Below are 22,142 nucleotides of genomic sequence, written 5' to 3' on the forward strand. Positions count from 1 at the left end.
TGGCTGATTTATTTAGATTTTCCCATGATGTCAAGCAAAGAGGCACTGAGTTTGAAGGTAGGCCTTGAAATACATCCACAGGTACACCTCCAATTGACTCAAATTATGTCAATTAGCCAAACATAAGCTTCTAAAGCCATGACATCATTTTCTGGAATTTTCCAAGCTGTTTAAAGGCACAGTCAACTTAGTGTATGTTAGTGTATAACTAGTTTATAATTAGTGTATAACTTCAGACCCACTGGAATTGTGATACAGTGAATTATAAGTGAAATAATCTGTCTGTAAACAATTGTTGGAAAAATGACTTGTCATGCACAAAGTAGATGTTCTAACCGACTCGCCAAGACTATAGTTTGTTAACAAGAAATGTGTAGAGTGATTGAAAAGGACTCCAACCTAAGTGTATGTAAACGTCTGATTTCAACTGTATATAGTCATTAGTTGGATGTAGCAGCTACAGATTGTTTAAAGGGACAGTCTTTGGTAACACTTTACTTAAATCATCCATTTATATGTTGTCTTATAACCAGGCTTATGTCTCTAACTGTCCGTTACTGTATTTAGTTAACACATTTTCTGGTTGTAAACGGCCTGTTGGTAGTAGTCATGTACACCATTTCTAGTCCCAGAAGTGACTAAAAAGTGTAATTAGGATAACTTGAGTCATAAAGTCAGTATTTTCCAAAAATAAAATGTCAGAGAGTTGGGTTTGATTTTAAGTTATGCCCACAAACACGTGGCTATTGGTTTGTAAATTTTCTCTTGGAATGCACACTGACCATGGTAAAGTTTGTTAGATGTTGGATCTCTTTATGGGGCTAGTTAGGTACCGTCAATAAAATTACATCATGTATATGGGACAATATGTTCACATTGCAATAGTTCCACATTTTAGTGACATAAAAACCTCAAACCAACTATAAATTGTATGAATTCATGTAAAATATTGAAAGTATTTAATAAGAAAACTAAAAGGTGTGCAACATGAAGATATTGTCCCATGCCAACCAAAAGCATAACCCTCCTGCATTCATAAGAGGACAAGCCTTTATGATGTCTTTATGTATAGCATTTTCAACGGACCCAAATTACTTATTTAGTCAATCTATCACAACTCCGGAGAGGACTTTGAACGGTCTGCATCTGGGTAACAAAAGTTTATTACAAAAACATGGGGTAGGCAAACAACCGGTCAAGGGCAGGCAGAGGTCAGTAATCCAGAGCAGTACGAAAGGTACAGAACGGCAGGCAGTCTCATGGTCAGGGCAGGCAGAATGGACAAAACTAGAGGAAAAAAATGGGAAAAACGCTGGCAGGCTTGACAAGACAAACTGGCAACAGACAAACAGAGAACACAGGTATAAATACACTGGGGATAATAGGGAGGATGGGCGACACCTGGAGTGAGTGGAGACGAGCACAAAGACAGGTGAAACAGATCAGGTTGTGACGCAATCATTATAAGATGATCATTATTAGTTTTTATAAGAGGGGCATACATGCTAATCATAATGCAATATGTTGTCCCTACTGAACACAGCCCCTGTTGAGTTGTGTTCAACCACTGTTCAGTCTCTAATGCGTCACCAACACTGTGTTCAGTGTGATGAATCTGGATGACCTGACGCGGAGAGGCCTTTACCTGAGTGACATCCCGCTGCACGATGCCACACGTGACCTGGTGCTGCTGGGAGAACAGTTCCGTGAGGAGTACAAGCTGACTCAGGAACTGGAGATCCTGACTGACCGTCTACAGCACACCCTTCGGGCCCTGGAGGATGAGAAGAAGAAGACGGACAGGTTCGTAGAGACTCCCAACCCATCGCCCTCACTGTTTGATAGACGTCCTTCACCCATTTACTTTTTTGTTTTAATGTAAAGGGATGGTCCACTCCAAATAGAATTTCAGCAGTGTTGGAGTCTTTGGTGTAGCTTTCTAAACTCCTGACTCTGACCCCCCCCCCCCCACCCACCTCCCTGAGCTCTGTTGTGGCCACTTTTCTCTGAGTCTATCTCCCTCTAACTTCCTACTGTACTGTCAAAAATGATAACTTACACTGACAAAATGCCTTTTGTGAATGTGAAACCTATTTACCTAAAGTTCACAAATTGTTTGAACTTTGAGCGCAGCAGCGCCAATCTGCTCAGTAGTGCGGATTGCCTCCGAAGGAACATGTACCGCTCTTCCATTGAAAATCTGAAAAGGGGTGGCTTCCCTTGATCCTTGACCCACATATTTTTATAAAATATACTACACTACATTATACCTCATGTAATGTCAATAACTCAGTCTTTCTATTTTATTGCAATATGCCAATGAATGTGTGAGGTACAACTCATATAAAATACCAGTCAAAAGTTAGGACGCACACTCATTCAAGGGTTTTTCTTTATTTTCACTATTTTCTACATTGTCAAATAATAGTGAAGACATCAAAACTATGAAATAACACAGTATGGAATCATGTAGTTACCAAAAATTGTTTAAGATTCTTCAAAGTAGCCACCCTTTGCCTTGATGACAGCTTTGCACACTCTTGGAATTCTCTCAACCAGCTTCATGAGGTCATCACCCAGAATGCATTTCAATTAACAGGTGTGCCTTGTTAAAAGTTCATTTGTGGAATTTCTTTCCTTCTTAATGAGTTTTAGACAATCACTTGTGTTGTAACAGGGTACTGGTGGTATACAGAAGATAGCCCTATTTGGTAAGACCAAGTCCATATTAGAAGGCAAGAACAGCTCAAATAAGCAAAGCGAAATGACAGTCCATCACTACTTTAAGACATGAAGGTCAGTCAATCCGGAAAACGTCAAGAACTTTGAAAGTTTCTTTAAGTGCAGTCGTAAAAACCATCAAGTGCTATGATGAAACTGGCTCTCAAGAGGACCACCACAGGAAAGGAAGACCCAGAGTTACCTCTGCTGGGGAGGATACGTTCATTAGAGTTATCTGCGCCTCAGATTGCAGCCCAAATAAATGCTTCAGCATTCAAGTAACATCTCAACATCAACTGTTCAGAGAAGACTGCGTGAATCAGGCCTTAATGGTCAAATTGCTGCAAAGAAACCAGTACTAAAGGACACCAATAAGAATAATAAGTTATTTGCTTGGGCCAAGAAACAATAGACATTAGACTGGTGGAAATCTGTCCTTTGATCGGAGTCCAAATTTGAGATTTTTGGTTCAACCACTGTCTTTTTGAGACACAGAGTAGGTGAACGGATGATCTCCGCATGTGTGGTTCCCACCGTAAAGCATGGAGGTGGGGGTGCTTTGCTGGTGACACTGTCAGATTTATTTAGAATTCAAGGTACACCAGCATGGCTACCACAGGATTCTGCAGCGATATGCCATCCCATCTGGTTTGCACATAGTCCCACTATCATTTGTTTTTCAATAGGACAATGACCCAAAACACACCTCCAGGCTGTGTAAGGGCTATTTGACCAAGAAGTCTTGTCATCTACAAGACCCTGCTAGGTAAAGTCCTCCCTTATCTCAGCTCGCTGGTCACCATAGCATCACCCACCTGTAGCACGCGCTCCAGCAGGTATATCTCTCTGGTCACCCCCAAAACCAATTATTTATTTGGCCGCCTCTCCTTCCAGTTCTCTGCTGCCAATGACTGGAACAAACTACAAAAATCTCTGAAACTGGAAACACATCGCCCTCACTAGCTTTAAGCACCAGCTGTCAGAGCAGCTCACAGATTACTGCACCTGTACATAGCCCACCTATAATTTAGCCCAAACCTCTTTCCCTACTGTATTTATTTATTTATTTTGCTTCCTTTGCACCCCATTATATTTATTTCTACTTTGCACATTCTTCCACTGCAAATCTACCATTCCAGTGTTTTACTTGCTATATTGTATTTACTTTGCCACCATGGCCTTTTTTTGCCTTTACCTCCCTTATCTCACCTCATTTGCTCACATCGTATATAGACTTGTTTCTACTGTATTATTGACTGTATGTTTGTTTTTGTCACGATCGTCGTAGTGAGGAGACCAAGGCGCAGCGTGATATGAATACATGTTCTATATTTAATGAAGAAAGAACACTGAAACAAACTTACAAAACGCGATATAACACATATAAAAAATGTGCAGACACAGGCAACTAGACATAGACATAGATAATAACTCACGAAATACCCAAAGAAGATGGCTGCCTAAATATGGTTCCCAATCAGAGATAAACAGCTGCCTCTAATTGAGAACCAATCTAGGCAACCATAGCCTACATAAACACCTAGATGGTAAACAATCCCATAAACCTTCAAAACCCCTAGACAGTACAAAACACATACATCACCCATGTCACACCCTGACCTAACCAAAATATATAAAGAAAACAAAGAATACTCAGGTCAGGGCGTGATAGTTTTACTCCATGTGTAACTCTGTGTCGTTGCATGTGTCGAACTGCTTTGCTTTATCTTGGCCAGGTCGCAATTGTAAATGAGAACTTGTTCTCAACTTGCCTACCTGGTTAAAAAAAATAAGGAGCGTGATGGAATGCTGCATCAGAACCTGGCCTCCACAATCACCCGACCTCAACCCAATTGAGATGGTTTGGGATGAGTTGGACCAAAGATTGAAGGAAAAGCAGCCAACAAGTGCTCAGCATGTGTGAACTCCAAGACTGTTGGAAAAGCATTCCAGGTGAAGTTGGTTGAGAGAATGCCAAGTGTGTGCAAAGCTGTCAAAGGCAAAGGGTGGCTACTTTGAAGAACCTAAAATATCTTGATTTGTTAACACTTTTTTGGTTACAACATGATTGCATATGTTTTATTTCATAGTTTGTCCTCACTATGAGTAGGTGATGAGTAGGTGTCCAAATGTTTGACTGATACTGTATGTAAAATCCGAAGTCCAATTTTATCAAGCATTTAGGTTAAAAAAATTTACCCTATTCAAAATGTTATTGCCAAATTAGGTCTTCTCGGATCTTGAAATTGAATCCATAATTCTAATCTGACAACGACAGAACCCGGTCATAATAAAAATAATAATAAATCAATACGTATCCGAGGTGGAACAGATTCGACCCAATATGTCAAAATGGAGGGAGAATCGAATCCAAATTGGATAATGGATCCGAAAGAAATTCATTATTGATGTGCAAACCAGTAGAATTGTTTTGACTTGTCTGGCAGGCAGTGAACGTTAACATATATCTAAAATAATTGAGTTATGGTGTACACAAGAACTTAGTATTTTCATAAATAAAATCCCTAATTTAAAATGTCAAACACAAGCGAAGGGGTGTGTGACGAAGACGCACTATAGGAGCTTCCCTCTCCAGAATGCGCTTTCTGCTCCTGCTCGTTCATGCGCATTCATTGTTTCATTGTGTGAATTGTTTGTCCCGTTGTTAATGTTTATTTTGCTTGAGCACACATAGAAGTACCTGGGCTGACGTGCACTAATATAGGCCTATTAAAAAAGTTCCCATTTGGGAATGTCTGCTAGCATTTTTTTGTTGTCATGACCTCACACAACAGAGTTTTACATTCATTTTTACATCCACCTCGGTGTGCTATAGCAACATATTGCTGATCCCATATCTCCAGAGGAACGTCATCAAGTAGGCTACCTGAACACACCTACCTTGCGCAAATCCAGCATTGTCTATTCTGAGCTCATTGGTGTGGGAAACCTGAGAGCCCAGTTGAAACAATGTTGCAAGTTTGCTATGGCAAGAGTTCAAGCCAGACCAAGAGGCAGACAGGCAGAGCACTAACTGCAATGCGTAGCAAACGTGATTTATGGAGGATATTTATTGTCCTCAGGTTATGTTCTACAAATATAATTTTACGATCTGGTCGGTATATCATATTTTCAGACAGATCCAAGGTCCGTGGCCACCAAGCGTGATCCAATCTGGGTTCCGAACGGCAACTACTGAATTTTGTATCCGACTTGTTTGGATACCAGGTCTAATCTCAGGTAATCTGAATACTTTTTTTTATTTCTCATTTATTTAACCAGGTAGGCTAGTTGAGAACAAGTTCTCATTTGCAACTGCGACCTGGCAAAGATAAAGCAAAGCAGTTTGACACATACAACAACACAGAGTTACACATGGAATAAACAAACATATCAATAATTCAGTAGAAAAAAATCTATATACAGCATGTGCAAATGAGGTAGGATAAGAGAGCAATAAATAGGCCATGGTGGCGAAGTCATTTCAATATAGCAATTAAACACTGGAATTGTAGGATGTGCAAGTTTTTATTTAACTAGGCAAGTCAGCTAAGAACAAATTCTTATTTTCAATGACAGCCTAGGAACAGTGGGTTAACTGCCTGTTCAGGGGCAGGACGACAGATTTTTACCTTGTCAGCTCAGGAGTTTGAACTTGCAACCTTCCAGTTACTAGTCCACCGCTCTAACCACTAGGCTACCCTGCCACCCCAAGTTGAGATACTGGGGTGCAAAGGAGCAAGATAAATAAATAAATACAGTATGGGGATGAGGTAGATTGGATGGGCTATTTATAGATGAGCTATGTACAGGTGCAGTGATCTGTGAGCTGCTCTGACAGCTGGTGCTTAAAGCTTGTGGGGGAGGTAAGAGTCTCCAGCTTTAGTGATTTTTGCAGTTCGTTCCAGTTATTGGCAGCAGAGAACTGGAAGGAGAGGCGGCCAAAGGAAGAATTGGCTTTGGGGGTGACCAGTGAGATATACCTGCTGGAGCGCATGCTGCTATTGTGACCAGTGAGCTGAGTTAAGGCGGGGATTTACCTAGCAGAGACTTGTAGATGACCTGGAGCCAGTGGGTTTGGCAACGAGTATGAAGCGAGGGCGCCAAATTCAAAACAACAGAAATTCCATAATTAAAATTCCTCAAACATACATCTATCTAATACCGTTTTAAAGGTAGTCTTGTTGTTAATCCCACGACAGTGTAAGATTTCAAATATGCTTTTCAGCGAAAGCACCACAAACGATTATGTTAGGTCACCACGAAACCACAATAAAAACAGCAATTTTTCCAGCCAAAGAGAGGAGTCACAAATGCACAAATAGAGCTAAAATTAATCACTAACCTTTGATGATCTTCATCAGATGACACTCATAGGACTTCATGTTACACAATACATGTATGGTTTGTTTGATAAAGTTCATATTTATATCCAAAAATCTCAGTTTACATTGGCGCGTTATGTTCAGTAATGTTTTGCTTCCAAAACATCCGGTGATTTTGCAGAGAGCCACATCAATTTACAGAAATACTCATCATAAATGTTGATGAAAATACAAGTGTTATGCATGGATTAAAGATATACTTCTCCTTAATGCAACCGCTGTGTCAGATTTCAAAAAGCTTTCAGCGAAAGCACACCATGGAATAATCTTGAGTACAGCGCTCAGCCACCAAAACAACCATACAGATACCAGCCATGTTGTGGAGTCAACAGAAGTCAGAAATAGCATTATAAATATTCACTTACCTTTGATAATCTTCATCGGAATGCACTCCCAGGAATTCCAGTTTTATCATACATTTTCAATAATACTCCAACCGGACAATTCCTTTGTCTTTAGAAATTAAAGGGAACGCAGCTCGCTCTCACGTCCGCACGCTTGATTTAGCTCATGGCATTCTGCCAGACCCCGTAGTCAAACAGCTCTTATTCGCTCCCCCTTCACAGTAGAAGCCTGAAACAAGGTTCTAAAGACTGTTGACATCTAGTGGAAGCCTTAGGAAGTGCAGTCGGACCAAATTTACAATGTATCTTGGATAGGCCATTTCTTGAAAATCTACAATTTCCACCATCATTTGCAAATAAATTCATTAGAAATCCTAGAATGTGATTTTCTGGATTATTTTTCTCATTTTGTCTGTCATAGTTGAAGTGTACCTATGATGAAAATTACAGGCCTCTCTCATCTTTTTGAGTGGGAGAACTTGCACAATTGGTGGCTGACTAAATACTTTTTTGCCCCACTGTATATTCAATGTGCGGGACAAAATTGAGGCTGTGATTAAGAAGTTGGAGCTCTTCTGTCTGCATTAATAAGGACAACACACAGGTCTTTCCATCATTGTATGATTTTTTTGTGTGCAAATGAACAAGTTTACGGACAATGTCAAATGTGATATAGCGAAGCACCTGAGGGAGCTGGGTGACCAGGTACTTTCCGGAAACGGATGACGCAAACAACTGGATTCGTTATCCTTTTCATGCCCTGCCTCCAGTCCACTCACAGGGCGATATCTGAACAAGAGAGCCTCAAATTACAACAAGCAGTTCTGTGAAAATTCTATTTAAAATCAGAAGCCACTGCCAGATTTCTGGATTGGGCTGTGCTCAGAATATCCTGCCTTGGCAAATTGTGTTGTTAAGACACAGATGCCCTTTGCAACCACGTACCTGTGTGAGAGTGGATTCCTGGCCCTCACTAGCATGAATACAAAATACAGGAACAGACTGTGTGTGGAAAGTGATTTAAGACTGAGACTCTCTCGTACAACACAACAGAGATATGTGCTTCCATTCAAGCACACCCTTCTCATTAACCTGAGGTGAGTTATTCAGTTTGATGAATAAATAAGGTTTTACATGTAAGATGGCTAAATAAAGAGAAAAATTATTGATTATTATTATTTGTGCCCTGGTCCTATAAGAGCTCTTTGTCACTTCCCACGAGCCGGGTTGTAACACTCACTCATTTTTTTGTTTAATAAATGTATCGTATAATGTGTGTGGCAAGCTTACAATGATGGCAAAAAACATTTGAGTTCACTGACCCTGGTGCTAGAGGGGGTACGCAGCTGGAGGTTTAATGTTTGAAGGGGTACGGGACTATAAAAAAGTTTGGGAACCACTGATCTAGACTGATTGAAGTGGATTTAACAAGTGACCTCAATAAGGGATCTTACTGTCATGCATACATTTACCTATGGATGGCTCTGGGAATCAAACCCACAATCCTGGCATTGCAAATGCCATCCTCTGCCAACTGAGCCATACAGGACCACACTCAGTATGTTTTGGTGAAAAAAATGGGAATAAAAACATCTCCAGAAGACAAAATAATCTATACAAGACGTTTTCTTTTCACTTTTCTTTAGATTGCTCTACTCAGTCCTGCCACCGTCAGTGGCCAATGAGTTGCGCCACAAGCGTCCAGTCCCGGCCAAACGCTACGACAATGTGACCATCCTCTTCAGCGGCATTGTGGGATTCAATGCCTTCTGCAGCAAACACGCGTCAGCCGAGGGTGCCATCAAGATAGTCAACCTGCTCAACGACGTCTACACCCGATTTGACATCCTGACCGACTCGAGAAAGAACCCCTACGTGTACAAGGTTTGAAGGGATATTTTGTTTTTCTCTACTCTTATTTACAGATAAAATTAAAATATTGACACGTGCAACAGTCAGATGCACCATTGTTTGAATACTCCTTTCTGATTGGCTTGAAGTGCATTCTAGAGCTATATTATTTCAAGTAATAATGCCCTCGAAGCCGGTGTTTGGAGGATATATTGGCACGTACCAATATATCCTCAAACAGGCTTCTAGGGCATTATCACTTTTATACAACATAATGAAAATGTCAATCATTATTTGAATAAGTTATTTGATTAATTTATTAATACCATTTCATCCTTCTACAAGATATAGTCCCGACCACAAATCTAGGTTTGCTACCCAAGCCGGCTGCCAGAGATGCAACCCAGTCGTTCAGTCTTTTTGTTCTGTCTATGGACCCTAAATGTTCCATTGTCATACTGGCTGGCAACGTTCTTATCCCTTGCTTGCTAGCTAGACAACTACAGCTAACTTACAGTCACGTCAAACACTGCAGCCAGAATAACAGCAGCAGCGGCATTTGCATTTGTTTAAGCTGTTTTCTAGTGACATGTATTTGGACACATCCATAACAATGAGCTAATGAGGCGTGATTTCACCTGGCATAGAAAATATGCTCTCGTTCAGAGGAGCTGAACAACGAAGCTGGAAAGACTGCAAACTAGCTGCACTTTGTTTAGTTTTACCTTTTTTGAATTGAAATGTCTTTGTAATAATCCATAAAAATTATGCCAGCTGATTCATGATTTCAACAGGCTGAGAAACGCTGCCTGCCTTTGTCTCGTCCTGACACGTTCATTACTATGGGACAGTAGGAGATCGAATTTGAATATTGAAACAATGTTGCAAATGTCGGAGACATATAATACAAGGTTTATACAAATCTCCGCTGTTAAAAACTAAATGTTATTCTAAAAGAAATGTGAGAATGCTTTTTATAGTGGAGATCAAGTTTATAATGTTGGGGGGGTGGGTTGAAATAGAATTTTGCATTACTGCTATTGGCCAATAGAAACACATTGAATAACAAATAGTCCCCCCAAAAATCTAAATAATTTTTTTTCTTTAGTGTCTGTCCTATATCTGAAAGAGCGGGAAACTATATTTAAAAAACATTTGACATGCATCTATACCCTTATTTTAAGCACTAAACCATCTCCATATATGCTACCATGTACAGTTGAAATCGGAAGTTTACATACACTTAGGATGGAGTCATTAACTTGTTTTTCAACCACTCCACACATTTCTTGTTTTTTATTTATTTATTTTATTTTACCTTTATTTAACCAGATAGGCAAGTTGAGAACAAGTTCTCATTTACAATTGCGACCTGGCCAAGATGAAGCAAAGCAGTTCGACACATACAACGACACAGAGTTACACATGGTGTAAAACAAACATACAGTCAATAATAGAAACAATAGTAGAAACAATAATACAGTAGAAACAAGTCTATATACGATGTGAGCAAATGAGGTGAGATAAGGGAGGTAAAGGCAAAAAAAAGGCCATGGTGGCAAAGTAAAACAATATAGCAAGTAAAACACTGGAATGGTAGATTTGCAGTGGAAGAAAGTGCAAAGTAGAAATAAAAATAATGGGGTGCAAAGGAGCAAAGTAAATAAATAAAATAAATACAGTAGGGAAAGAGGTAGTTGTTTGGGCTAAATTATATTTGGGCTATGTACAGGTGCAGTAATCTGTGAGCTGCTCTGACAGCTGGTGCTTAAAGCTAGTGAAGGTGATAAGTGTTTCCAGTTTCAGAGATTTTTGTAGTTTGTTCCAGTCATTGGCAGCAGAGAACTGGAAGGAGAGGCGGCCAAAGAAATAATTGGTTTTGGGGGTGACCAGAGAGATATACCTGCTGGGGCGCGTGCTACAGGTGGGTGATGCTATGGTGACCAGCGAGCTGAGATAAGGGGGGACTTTACCTAGCAGGGTCTTGTAGATGACATGGAGCCAGTGGGTTTGGCGACGAGTATGAAGCGAGGGCCAGCCAACGAGAGCGTACAGGTCGCAATGGTGGGTAGTATATGGGGCTTTGGTGACAAAACGGATTGCACTGTGATAGACTGCATCCAATTTGTTGAGTAGGGTATTGGAGGCTATTTTGTAAATGACATCGCCAAAGTCGAGGATTGGTAGGATGGTCAGTTTTACAAGGGTATGTTTGGCAGCATGAGTGAAGGATGCTTTGTTGCGAAATAGGAAGCCAATTCTAGATTTAACTTTGGATTGGAGATGTTTGATATGGGTCTGGAAGGAGAGTTTACAGTCTAACCAGACACCTAAGTATTTGTAGTTGTCCACGTATTCTAAGTCAGAGCCGTCCAGAGTAGTAATGTTGGACAGGCGGGTAGGTACAGGTAGCGATCGGTTGAAGAGCATGCATTTAGTTTTACTTGTATTTAAAAGCAATTGGAGGCCACGGAAGGAGAGTTGTATGGCATTGAAGCTTGCCTGGAGGGTTGTTAACAGTGTCCAAAGAAGGGCCAGAAGTATACAGAATGGTGTCGTCTGCGTAGAGGTGGATCAGAGACTCACCAGCAGCAAGAGCGACCTCATTGATGTATACAGAGAAGAGAGTCGGTCCAAGAATTGAACCCTGTGGCACCCCCATAGAGACTGCCAGAGGTCCGGACAGCAGACCCTCCGATTTGACACACTGAACTCTATCAGAGAAGTAGTTGGTGAACCAGGCGAGGCAATCATTTGAGAAACCAAGGCTGTCGAGTCTGCCGATGAGGATGTGGTGATTGACAGAGTCAAAAGCCTTGGCCAGATCAATGAATACGGCTGCACAGTAATGTTTCTTATCGATGGCGGTCTATCGTTTAGGACCTTGAGCGTGGCTCAGGTGCACCCATGACCAGCTCTGAAACCAGATTGCATAGCAGAGAGGGTATGGTGAGATTCAAAATGGTCTGTAATCTGTTTGTTGACTTGGTTTTCAAAAACCTTAGAAAGGCAGGGTAGGATAGATATAGATCTGTAGCAGTTTGGGTCAAGAGCTTTCCAATCTTTGGGAATCTCAGACGACACGAAAGAGAGGTTGATCAGGCTAGTAATAGGGGTGGTAACAATTTCGGCAGATACTTTTAGAAAGAAAGGGTCCAGATTGTCTAGCCCGGCTGATTTGTAGGGGTCCAGATTTTGCAGCTCTTTCAGAACATCAGCTGACTGGTTTTGGGAGAAGGAGAAATGGGGAAGGCTTGGGGGAGTTGCTGTGGGGGGTGCAGTACTGTTGCCCGGGGTAGGGGTAGCCAGGTGGAAAGCATGGCCAGCCGTAGAAAAATGCTTATTGAAATTCTCAATTATAGTGGATTTATCAGTGTGACAGTGTTTCCTATCTTCAGTGCAGTGGGCAGCTGGGAGGAGGTGTTATTTTTCTCCATGGACTTTACAGTGTCCCAGAACTTTTTTGAGTTAGTATTGCAAGAGGCAAATTTCTGCTTGAAAAAGCTAGCCTTGGCTTTTCTAGCTGCCTGTGTATAATGGTTTCTAGCTTCCCTGAAAAGCTGACGGGGGCTGTTCGATGCTAATGCAGAACGCCATAGGATGTTTTTGTGTTGGTTAAGGGCAGTCAGGTCTGGAGAGTACCAAGGGCTATATCTGTTCCTGGTTCTAAATTTCTTGAATGGGACATGATTATTTAAGATAGTTAGGAAGGCATTTAAAAAAAAATAACCAGGCATCCTTTGCTGACGGGATGAGATCAATATCCTTCCAGGATACCCCGGCCAGGTCGATTAGAAAGGCCTGCTCGCTGAAGTGTTTCAGGGAGCGTTTGACAGTGATGAGTGGAGGTTGTTTGACCGCTGACCCATTACGGATGCAGGCAATGAGGCAGTGATCGCTGAGATCTTGGTTGAAGACAGCAGAGGTGTATTTAGAGGGGAAGTTGGTTAGGATGATATTTATGAGGGTGCCCGTGTTTACGGCTTTGGGGAGGTACCGGGTAGGTTCATTGATAATTTGTTTGAGATTGAGGGCATCAAGCTTAGATTGTAGGATGGCTGGGGTGTTAAGCATGTTCCAGTTTAGGTCGCCTAGCAGCACAAGCTCTGAAGATAGATGGGGGAAATCAGTTCACATATGGTGTCCAGAGCACAGCTGGGGGCAGAGGGTGGTCTATAGCAGGCGGCAACGGTGAGAGACTTGTTTTTAGAGTGGTGTATTTTTAAAAGTAGAAGTTCAAATTGTTTGGGTACACACCTGGAAAGTAGGACAGAACTCTGCAGGCTATCTTTGCAGTGGATTGCAACACTGCCCCCTTTGGCAGTTCTATCTTGTCTGAAAATGTTGTAGTTTGGGATGAAAATCCAAAGCCAGGATTCAGACACAGCTAGACCATCCGGGTTGGCAGAGTATGCTAAAGCAGTGAATAAAACTAACTTAGGGAGGAGGCTTCTAATGTTAACATGCATGAAACCAAGGCTATTACGGTTACAGAAGTCATCAAAAGAGAGCGCCTGGGGAATAGGAGTGGAGCTAGGCACTGCAGGGCCTGGATTCACCTCTACATCACCAGAGAAAAACAGGAGGAGTAGGATAAGGGTACGGCTAAAAGCAATGAGAATTGGTCGTCTAGAACGTCTGGAACAGAGAGTAAAATGAGGTTTCTGGGGGCTATAAAATAGCTTCAAGGTATAATGTACAGACAAAGGTATGGTAGGATGTGAATACAGTGGAGGTAAACCTAGGTATTGAGTGATGATGAGAGAGATATTGTCTCTAGAAACATAATTGAAGCCAGGAGATGTCATCGCATGTGTGGGTGGTGGAACTAATAGGTTGGATAAGGTATAGTGAGCAGGACTAGAGGCTCTACAGTGAAATAAGCCAATAAACACTAACCAGAACAGCAATGGACAAGGCATATTGACATTAAGGATAGGCATGCTTAGTCGAGTGATCAAAAGGGTCCAGTGAGTAGTGAGGTTGGTTGGGATTCAGACAGCTAGCCGGGCCATCGGTAGCAAGCTAGCATAGGATGGAGGTCTGTTTTTAGCCACCTCGTGCGTTTCCGTCGGTAGGATTAGTGGGGTTCCGTGTGGTAGAGGGGATCAATCCAATTCGCAAAATAAAATAAATAAAAAATAGATATAGTTATAGAGGCCCAAGAAAAATAAATAATAATAATAATAAAATAATAATAAAATTGTCCGATAGGTCTATACAGATAGCAGCCGATAAGACAGCTAACGATTAGCGGACCGCAGTTGGGCGTTCTGCTCCCTCGGGCAGATAACGTCGGTATTCCAGTTGTGAAGGCCCGGTGGGGCTCCGCGTTGGCAGTAAAACGGGTCCGGATAGGTGATTGTAGCCCAGGAGTGACTGATGGAACTCTTCAGCTGGCTAGCTCCGGTATAATTGATGTTCGCTCCGGAATCGACGTAAGCCGATAGTCACACAGATAGCAGCTAGCTAGCTGCGAGATCCAGGTATAAATGTCCAGAGATTGCAGTTGAACATGGAGAGAAAAATAGGTCCGGTATGTTCTGGTCTGAGCCGTGCCGTACAAAAGATAGATTTTCGAGCAAAAGGATAGCTGATGACCACAAACCGTGATTAGCTGAATACTAACGATTAGCCAGTAAAGAAGCTAACTAGCTTCTGACTAGCTTCTGATTAGCTTCTGGTTAGCTTCAGGCTAGCTTCTCGCTAGCTTCTTGTTAGCTTCTGGCTAGCATCTGGTTAGCTTCTGGCTAGCTTCTGCTTGTTAACAAACTATAGTTTTGACAAGTCGGTTAGGACATCTACTTTGTGCATGACACAAGTAATTTTTCCAACAATTGTTTGCTGACAGATTACTTCACTTATAATTCACTGTATCACGATTCCAGTGGGTCAGAAGTTTACATACACTAAGTTGACTGTGCCTTTAAACAGCTTGGAAATTCCAGAAAATTATGTCATGGCTTTAGAAGCTTCTGATAGGCTAATTGACATCATTTGAGTCAATTGGAGGTTTACCTGTGGATGTATTTCAAGGCCTACCTCCAAACTCAGTGCCTCTTTTGCTTGACATCATGGGAAAATCAAAAGAAATCCGCCAAGAATTGTAGACCTCCACAAGTCTGGTTCATCCTTGGGAGCAATTTCCAAATGCCCAAAGGTACCACGTTCATCTGTACAAACAATAGTAAGCCAGTATAAATACCATGGGACCAAGCAGCCGTCATACCCCTCAAGAAGAAGACGCGTTCTGTCTCCTAGAGATGAACGTACTTTGGTGCGAAAAGTGCAAATCAATCCCAGAACAACAGCAAAGGACATTGTGAAGATTCAGGAGGAAATATCCACAGAAAAACGAGTCCTATAACCTGAAAGGCCTCTCAGCAAGGAAGAAGCCACTGCTCCAAAACCGCCATAAAAAAGCCAGACTACAGTTTGCAACTGCACATGGGCACAAATATCATACTTTTTGGAGAAATGTCCTCTGGTCTGATGAAACAACAATAGAACGCTTTGGCCATAATGGCCATCGTTATGTTTGGAGGAAAAAGGGGGAGACTTGCAAGCTGAAGAACACCATCCGAACCATGAAGCACGGGGGTGGCAGCATCATGTTGTGGGGCTGATTTTCTGCAGGAGGGACTGGTGCAGTCAGGAAGTTAAAGTTTAGTCGCAAATGGTTCTTCCAAATGGACAATGACCCCATGCATACTTCAAAGCTGTGCGAAAATGGCTTAAGGACAACAAAGTCAATCTATTGGAGTGGCCATCACAAAGCCCTGACCTCAATCCTATAGAAAATTTGTTGGCAGAACTGAAAAAGTGTGTGCGAGCAAGGAGACCTACAAACCTGACTCAGTTAAACCAGCTCTGTCAGGAAGAATGGGCCAAAATTCACCCAACTTATTGTGGGAAGCTTGTGGAAGACTACCCAATATGTTTGACCCAAGTTAAACAATTTAAAGGCAATGCTACCAAATACTAATTTGAGTATATCTAAACCTCTGTCCCACTGGGAATGTGATGAAAGAAATAGAAGGTGAAATAAATCACTCTACTATTATTCTGACATTTTCACATTCTTAAAATAAAAGTGGTGATCCTAACTGACCTAAAACAGGGAATTTTTACTCTGATTAAATGTCAGGAATTGTGAAAAACTGAGTTTAAATGTATTTGGCTACAGTGTAAACTTCCGACCTCAACTGTATATATTTTTTTACTGGTACCAGGGACCTTCAGACGAGTCTTGTGTGCGTCCTAGAGAACAACATTGTGTTTGAGAGTCTAAGCTTTCCACAGAGGTGTCATTTTAGTGTGTAGCCCAAACCATTCAGATGCTACAGACGTTTGTGTGAGAGTACGGATTTTCGGGATGTCTTATGGTCTGATAAACACTGTCTAGCTCTGTCACCTTTCACCCCAGATGTGGAAGAGCAATATTGGCAAATGTTGTGGATTGAGACGCAGCCCATGAGAGAAAAAAAAAGGTCTCATGCTTAAACAGAAGGATTGTGATGGAGTTTTTTTATGTTAATTCGATTTCGAAAGGAAATTGTAGCTACGGGCTACTAAACAATGTACATTTTTTGAATGTCAAGACTTTACAGTATAAAAGCCAAGCTGTTTGAAAAATGGTATGTTCTATAAACATTTACATTAAAGATATGCTTTCATTATGTAAATCAAGTCAATTTTAAGCTTCAGTTTGTTGCAGAATGATTGGTTGAGATTAATCGGAATCTCATCTAAATCTTTGGTATACAGTATTATATCAAATAAAAAGGGCAATCTGCAGTTCTGCATCCATTTTTAGATTGTATTAAATGGTATATACACCCATTGATTCTTGAAGAATTTAACTTACAGATTCCTCTGTCGTACCCCATTAGAATCCAAAATATAAGCTTGTTTTACTCCTTTGTTTACAAACAATGTAAATGTGGGAAAAATACTGTATAGCGTTAAAACATGGTTAAAACTATAATGTTTCTATAATGGATAGTCAGTCCTTGTATCCATAGCCCTGTCCATGAGTTTGAAAGTGGTTGCATTTCTCCAGCCCCACCCCTTGCTCCTTTAATAGATAATCAATTAAAACTTTTTTGAATGTCGTATTGTCACAAGTGTGATGCACTGTAGAATTGATTCATTTGGATGTTTCTCTATTCAATAGCCTCACTGGGTAAACGTGTTATCGAGCAAGATTTTATATTCGTCATCACTAGGGCACTTTAGGCTTTCAGACAAGAATGCACTTTAAGAAGTCAAACAAACCTTACTACATCCAAGGGAAGTACTTCAGCACTGGGTCACCAAAATAAGTCAAATGTACACTACCATCCTCAATGACTAGGTGGTCTAAGTTATCAACTGGCTCCGAAGAGCCTTGATTGTCTATAAACTGGCATAAGTGTTTAAGTAGAGATGTTTCAACTGCAGGGCATTTGTTAAAATAACTGCCATTATCATGGTCCGCTTCTGAAGGGGTCTGAGTTGGGCTAGATGAGGCCAAAAGGGTAGTGTCTTAAAGAAATACTACTGCAAATTGCACTATCATAATAGTTTTTGCTCTGTACTTGTAGTATCTAAAGAGGCTTCTTAGATTGACGCCAGACATGTAAGTACGTTTAAGTATTTAATGGTAACTTAGAATAACATTCCCTAATACACCTGGTGAGCTATAAGCTCACCTGTAAGCTACCGGGGGTTCTCTCAAGCATGGTTATATGGCAGACAGAAAACGGCTACCGATAGCGGAACGCAAACCCCCGTCTTGAGTCAATACTGCCATCTATTGGTAAACAAATATACCAGGTTACTACATTCCACTCTTTAAAGCTAATAACACAATTCCTTTCTGAGCTAAAGCTGCCAATTTTCTCATAACAAATCACATGCTATTTTTACATGTTTTCCTGAACATGATCTCCCTTAGGATCTGAAATAGTCTGTCTCTCTAATAGAGTGTCTCTGAGGTGGTGTAGCTAGTGCCACCAGCACTTCACCCCTTGATTGTGAAAAAGTCATTTTGTGGAGACTTCACAGGAGGAGGTCGTCCCGGATTGGTGGTCTCAGGAAGTTGAGCCTTGGTCTGTTTGTCCAACTGCAACTCAAGGGAACGTTCCAATGTTCTGTCCTGCTCGTTTCAGCATTGATCCATGTCCACGGATGGAACTGGAATTCGAGCTCGGATCTGATCCATGTGTCCCCTTGTCTTTGTCCACTTCCGATGATCACAGTATAGGGTACTGGTCCTGAGCAATCCTATATTGTAGCTGGAATCCATTTAGGACCAAACCCATAGTTTCTTGTGTAGACATGAGAAACTTCTGAGTTTGGCTCTGTCATGTTTCTATTTTTGATTAAATTGCTTTTGTTGTATTTTCACTTTCAGGTCTGGCCCTTTCAGGTCTGGCCTGGTGAGATAAAAGGTTGACCTTAACCTCCTTGACATCAGCATTTCTGCAGGTGACAACCCAGTTGTAGCTTGAGAGATCCTGTAGCTAAACACAAATCTTGACACCTTTCAATGCTGCCCCCTTGCATCTTCCTCATCCCCTCCTTCAAGGTCTGAAACGCACGTTCTGCTAATCCGTTTGAAGATGGGTGAAAAGGGCTGACGTTACATGCTGAATTCCATTTTTTTTCATTAAACAGTGCTTGTGAAACAAGTAGCATTGTCGCTAACCAACATGAGGCAATCCCATGACACTGAAGCTTTGTCTCAACTTCTCAACCGTAGCCTGTGATGTCGACGTGTTCATGGGGTAGACATCCATCCACTTTGATTCTTATTCAATCAGCACAAGAAACATTTTTCCTAGGAAAGGTCCAGCGTAGTCCACATGTAATCATGTCCATGGTTTTTCTGGCCATTTCCATGGATGTAATGGCGTGGTGGAGGGGGGTGACTTCCTGTTACTCTGACAATCTGCACACCGGCTAACCTCATTTTCCACATCCTGGACCACCTTTGGCCACCAGACGTAGGACCTCGCTAGGCCTTTCATTCTCAACATACCTGAAAGCGCCTGGTGCAACAACTTCAGTAACATACCCCACTCTTGTGGTGGCATAACTATTCTTGAAGCCCACAGAACACACCCATCTCAAATACTCAAGGCCAAGCGGCGAGCGTAGTAAGGCATGATCTGAGGCTCTGTCACGTTAGGCCATGCTTTCAGGAGAAATTCATGCACTTGTGATAACTTCACATCCTTTGAAGTCCATTTCCTGATTTGTGCTGTGTTAACAGTTGGATCTTCTAACACGTTGATCATCAAGACTTGGCAATTTTCTCCTTCCTGAGCGACGCTTTCTGGAATAGGCAGCCTACTCAGAGCATCAGCATTCCCATGGTATCTACTTGGCTTGTAAATTATTCTGTACTCGTAGGCCCTGAGCCACACAGCCCAATGTTGAACTCTTAAAGAGACCATTTGTGGTACTGGCTTTTGTTCATGGAACAGAGAGATCAGAGGCTTATGGTCGGTCACAATAGTGAATGTTGTCCCGTATAAGTACTTGTGGGATCTCTGTATTCTGAATATGACAGCCAGTCCTTCCTTGTCCAGCTGGGAGTACTTTTTCTCCGCTGGCGACAATGTTATTGACATGAACCTGATTGGTGCAGAGAAACCTTTCTCCATCCAGTGTGATAGCTCCGCACCCACACCATACGATGAGTCGTTGCACGATAAGATCTCTGTCTGCTGAGTAGTGCACCAGCACTTCTGCTGATTGCAGTAATACCTTTGACTTTGCAAAAGCTTCTTCCTGTATTTCTGACCATTTCCAGGCCACATCCTTCCATAACAGTTGATTCAGTGGAGCTATAGAGGGTAGAGAGGTTAGGGAGGAAGCGATTGTAATAGCTCAGTAAGCCTAGATAGGCTTTCAGCTCCGTAACGCTTTTCGGAGCTGGAGCTTCCATGACAGCCCTCACTTTAGCTTTGACTGTGTGTAACCTCTTGGCGTCCACCTTGTGACCCAGGTACTGCACTTCATTAGCTAACAGTGTACACTTGCTCCTCTTCAGCCGGAGAACAGCCTCCTCCATCCTCAAAACTTTACTCAAGTTACTGAGATGCTTCTCCTACGTGACAAGAATGTTGAGGTAAACTGCTACCATGGGTATCTCCTGCAGAACTCCCTCCATGGTTCTTGGGAAGATAGCTGGTGCGGAAGCTAAGTGTCTGTCACACTGCTAAGTGTCTGTCAATTTCCACATCCATTTTAGGCTTCATGGCATATGGAACTGATCTTGGCCTATAGAATCTGGGAGTAGCATCTGCAGCAACATGAATGGTAGCTTGGACAACTTTCAATATCCATAGCTCTTCTTTGAAAACACACTCATGATTTGAAAGCACCTGAAGCAGTGTCAATGTCTCTGCGGTGACATGTTTGATTTCATCCCAGTTCAATTGTATTTCCTCAAACCACTCTCACTAGTTCGCTGGAGCCAGTACCTTCCACTAGTAGAGGCAGACTTTTCTTTTGTCCATGATATTCCACTCGAACATCAGCAACTCCAATCACAGTGGTCTTCTCCCCTGTGTACGTTTTGAGTTTAACAGTGGTCTCTCGGTTTACACGGAATCCAAACCGGCTGTGCGCGTGTGCCATTGTGCGCAAATGTATTTTGTCCCCCTACACCAAACGCGATCACGACACGCAGGTTAAAATATCAAAACTCTGAACTAATGACATTAATTTGGGGACAGGTCGAAACGCATTAAACATGAATGGCAATTTAGCTAGTTAGCTTGCACTTGCTAGCTAATTTGGCCTATTTAGCTAGCTTGCTGTTGCTAGCTAATTTGTCCTGGGATATAAACATTGAGTTGTTATTTTAACTGAAATGAACAAGGTCCTCTACTCCGACAATTGATCCACACATAAAACGGCCAACCGAATCGTTTCTAGTCATCTCTCGTCCTTTCAGGCCTTTTCATATTTTAACTTATGTGGTGAATGTCAGCTACACTTTAATAGTATTACCACTACAACCGGCAAAACAGTTTGTCTTTCAATCACCACGTGGGTATAACCAATGAGGAGATGGCACGTGGGTACCTGCTTCTATAAACCAATGAGGAGATGGGAGAGGCAGGACTTGCAGCACGATCTGTGATACAAATCGAACTGACTTCTATTTTAACGCTTGGCAACGCAGATGCTCGTTGGCGCGCACGAGCAGTGTGGGTTAAAATTAAATAACATGTATGTTTACATTTATTTTGCAAAGCTCATGCACGTGACGCGAGTGGTGTAGTCAGCCTGTAATGCACCTAGACTAAACTACCTGAGGCTTTCTCAAGCATGGTTATATATGATAGCGGAAAGCAAACCCCCGTCTTGAGTCAATGCCGCCATCTATTGGTAAACATAAATATACCAGGTTACGACAGTACTGAAAGGGCTTCATCTTGACAACTTGACTATTGACATACACACTTGAGGATTGCATTAACAGTGGGCTCACAAAAATATTACAATAATGAGTGTAGTATTATTTTAAGAAACTCACATTCCTTTAACACAAATATCCACAAATACCCACTAACATACTGTTTGCCAAAATAAGGAAACACCATCATAAAGTGTTTTAATAGGGTGTTGGGCCGCCACGAGTTGCCAAACAGCTTCAATGCACTTTGGCATAGATTCTACAAGTGTCTGGAATTCTATTGGGGGGATGCGACACTATTCTTCCATGAGAAATTCCATGATTTGATGGTGGTGGAAAATGCTGTCTCAGGCACCACTCCAGAATCTCCCATAAGTGGTTTATTGGTTTGAGAGATATATACAGTGCCTTCAGAAAGTATTCACA

At 41.7% G+C, this 22,142-nt stretch overlaps 1 protein-coding gene across 1 annotated transcript in view; it reads left to right on the forward strand.

Annotated features, from left to right (window-relative positions):
- The window catches only part of LOC110497489 (guanylate cyclase soluble subunit beta-1), a 51,107-nt gene that overhangs the window by 9,086 nt on the left and 19,879 nt on the right, over positions 1 to 22,142 (forward strand). Inside the window, exons 9-10 of the mRNA XM_021573619.2 lie at positions 1,606 to 1,803; positions 9,097 to 9,334. Coding sequence (XP_021429294.1) covers positions 1,606 to 1,803; positions 9,097 to 9,334 — 436 coding nt within the window. The remainder of the gene's footprint in view (positions 1 to 1,605; positions 1,804 to 9,096; positions 9,335 to 22,142) is intronic.

Source organism: Oncorhynchus mykiss, chromosome 19, assembly GCF_013265735.2.
Source record: "Oncorhynchus mykiss isolate Arlee chromosome 19, USDA_OmykA_1.1, whole genome shotgun sequence".
NCBI lineage: Eukaryota > Metazoa > Chordata > Actinopteri > Salmoniformes > Salmonidae > Oncorhynchus > Oncorhynchus mykiss.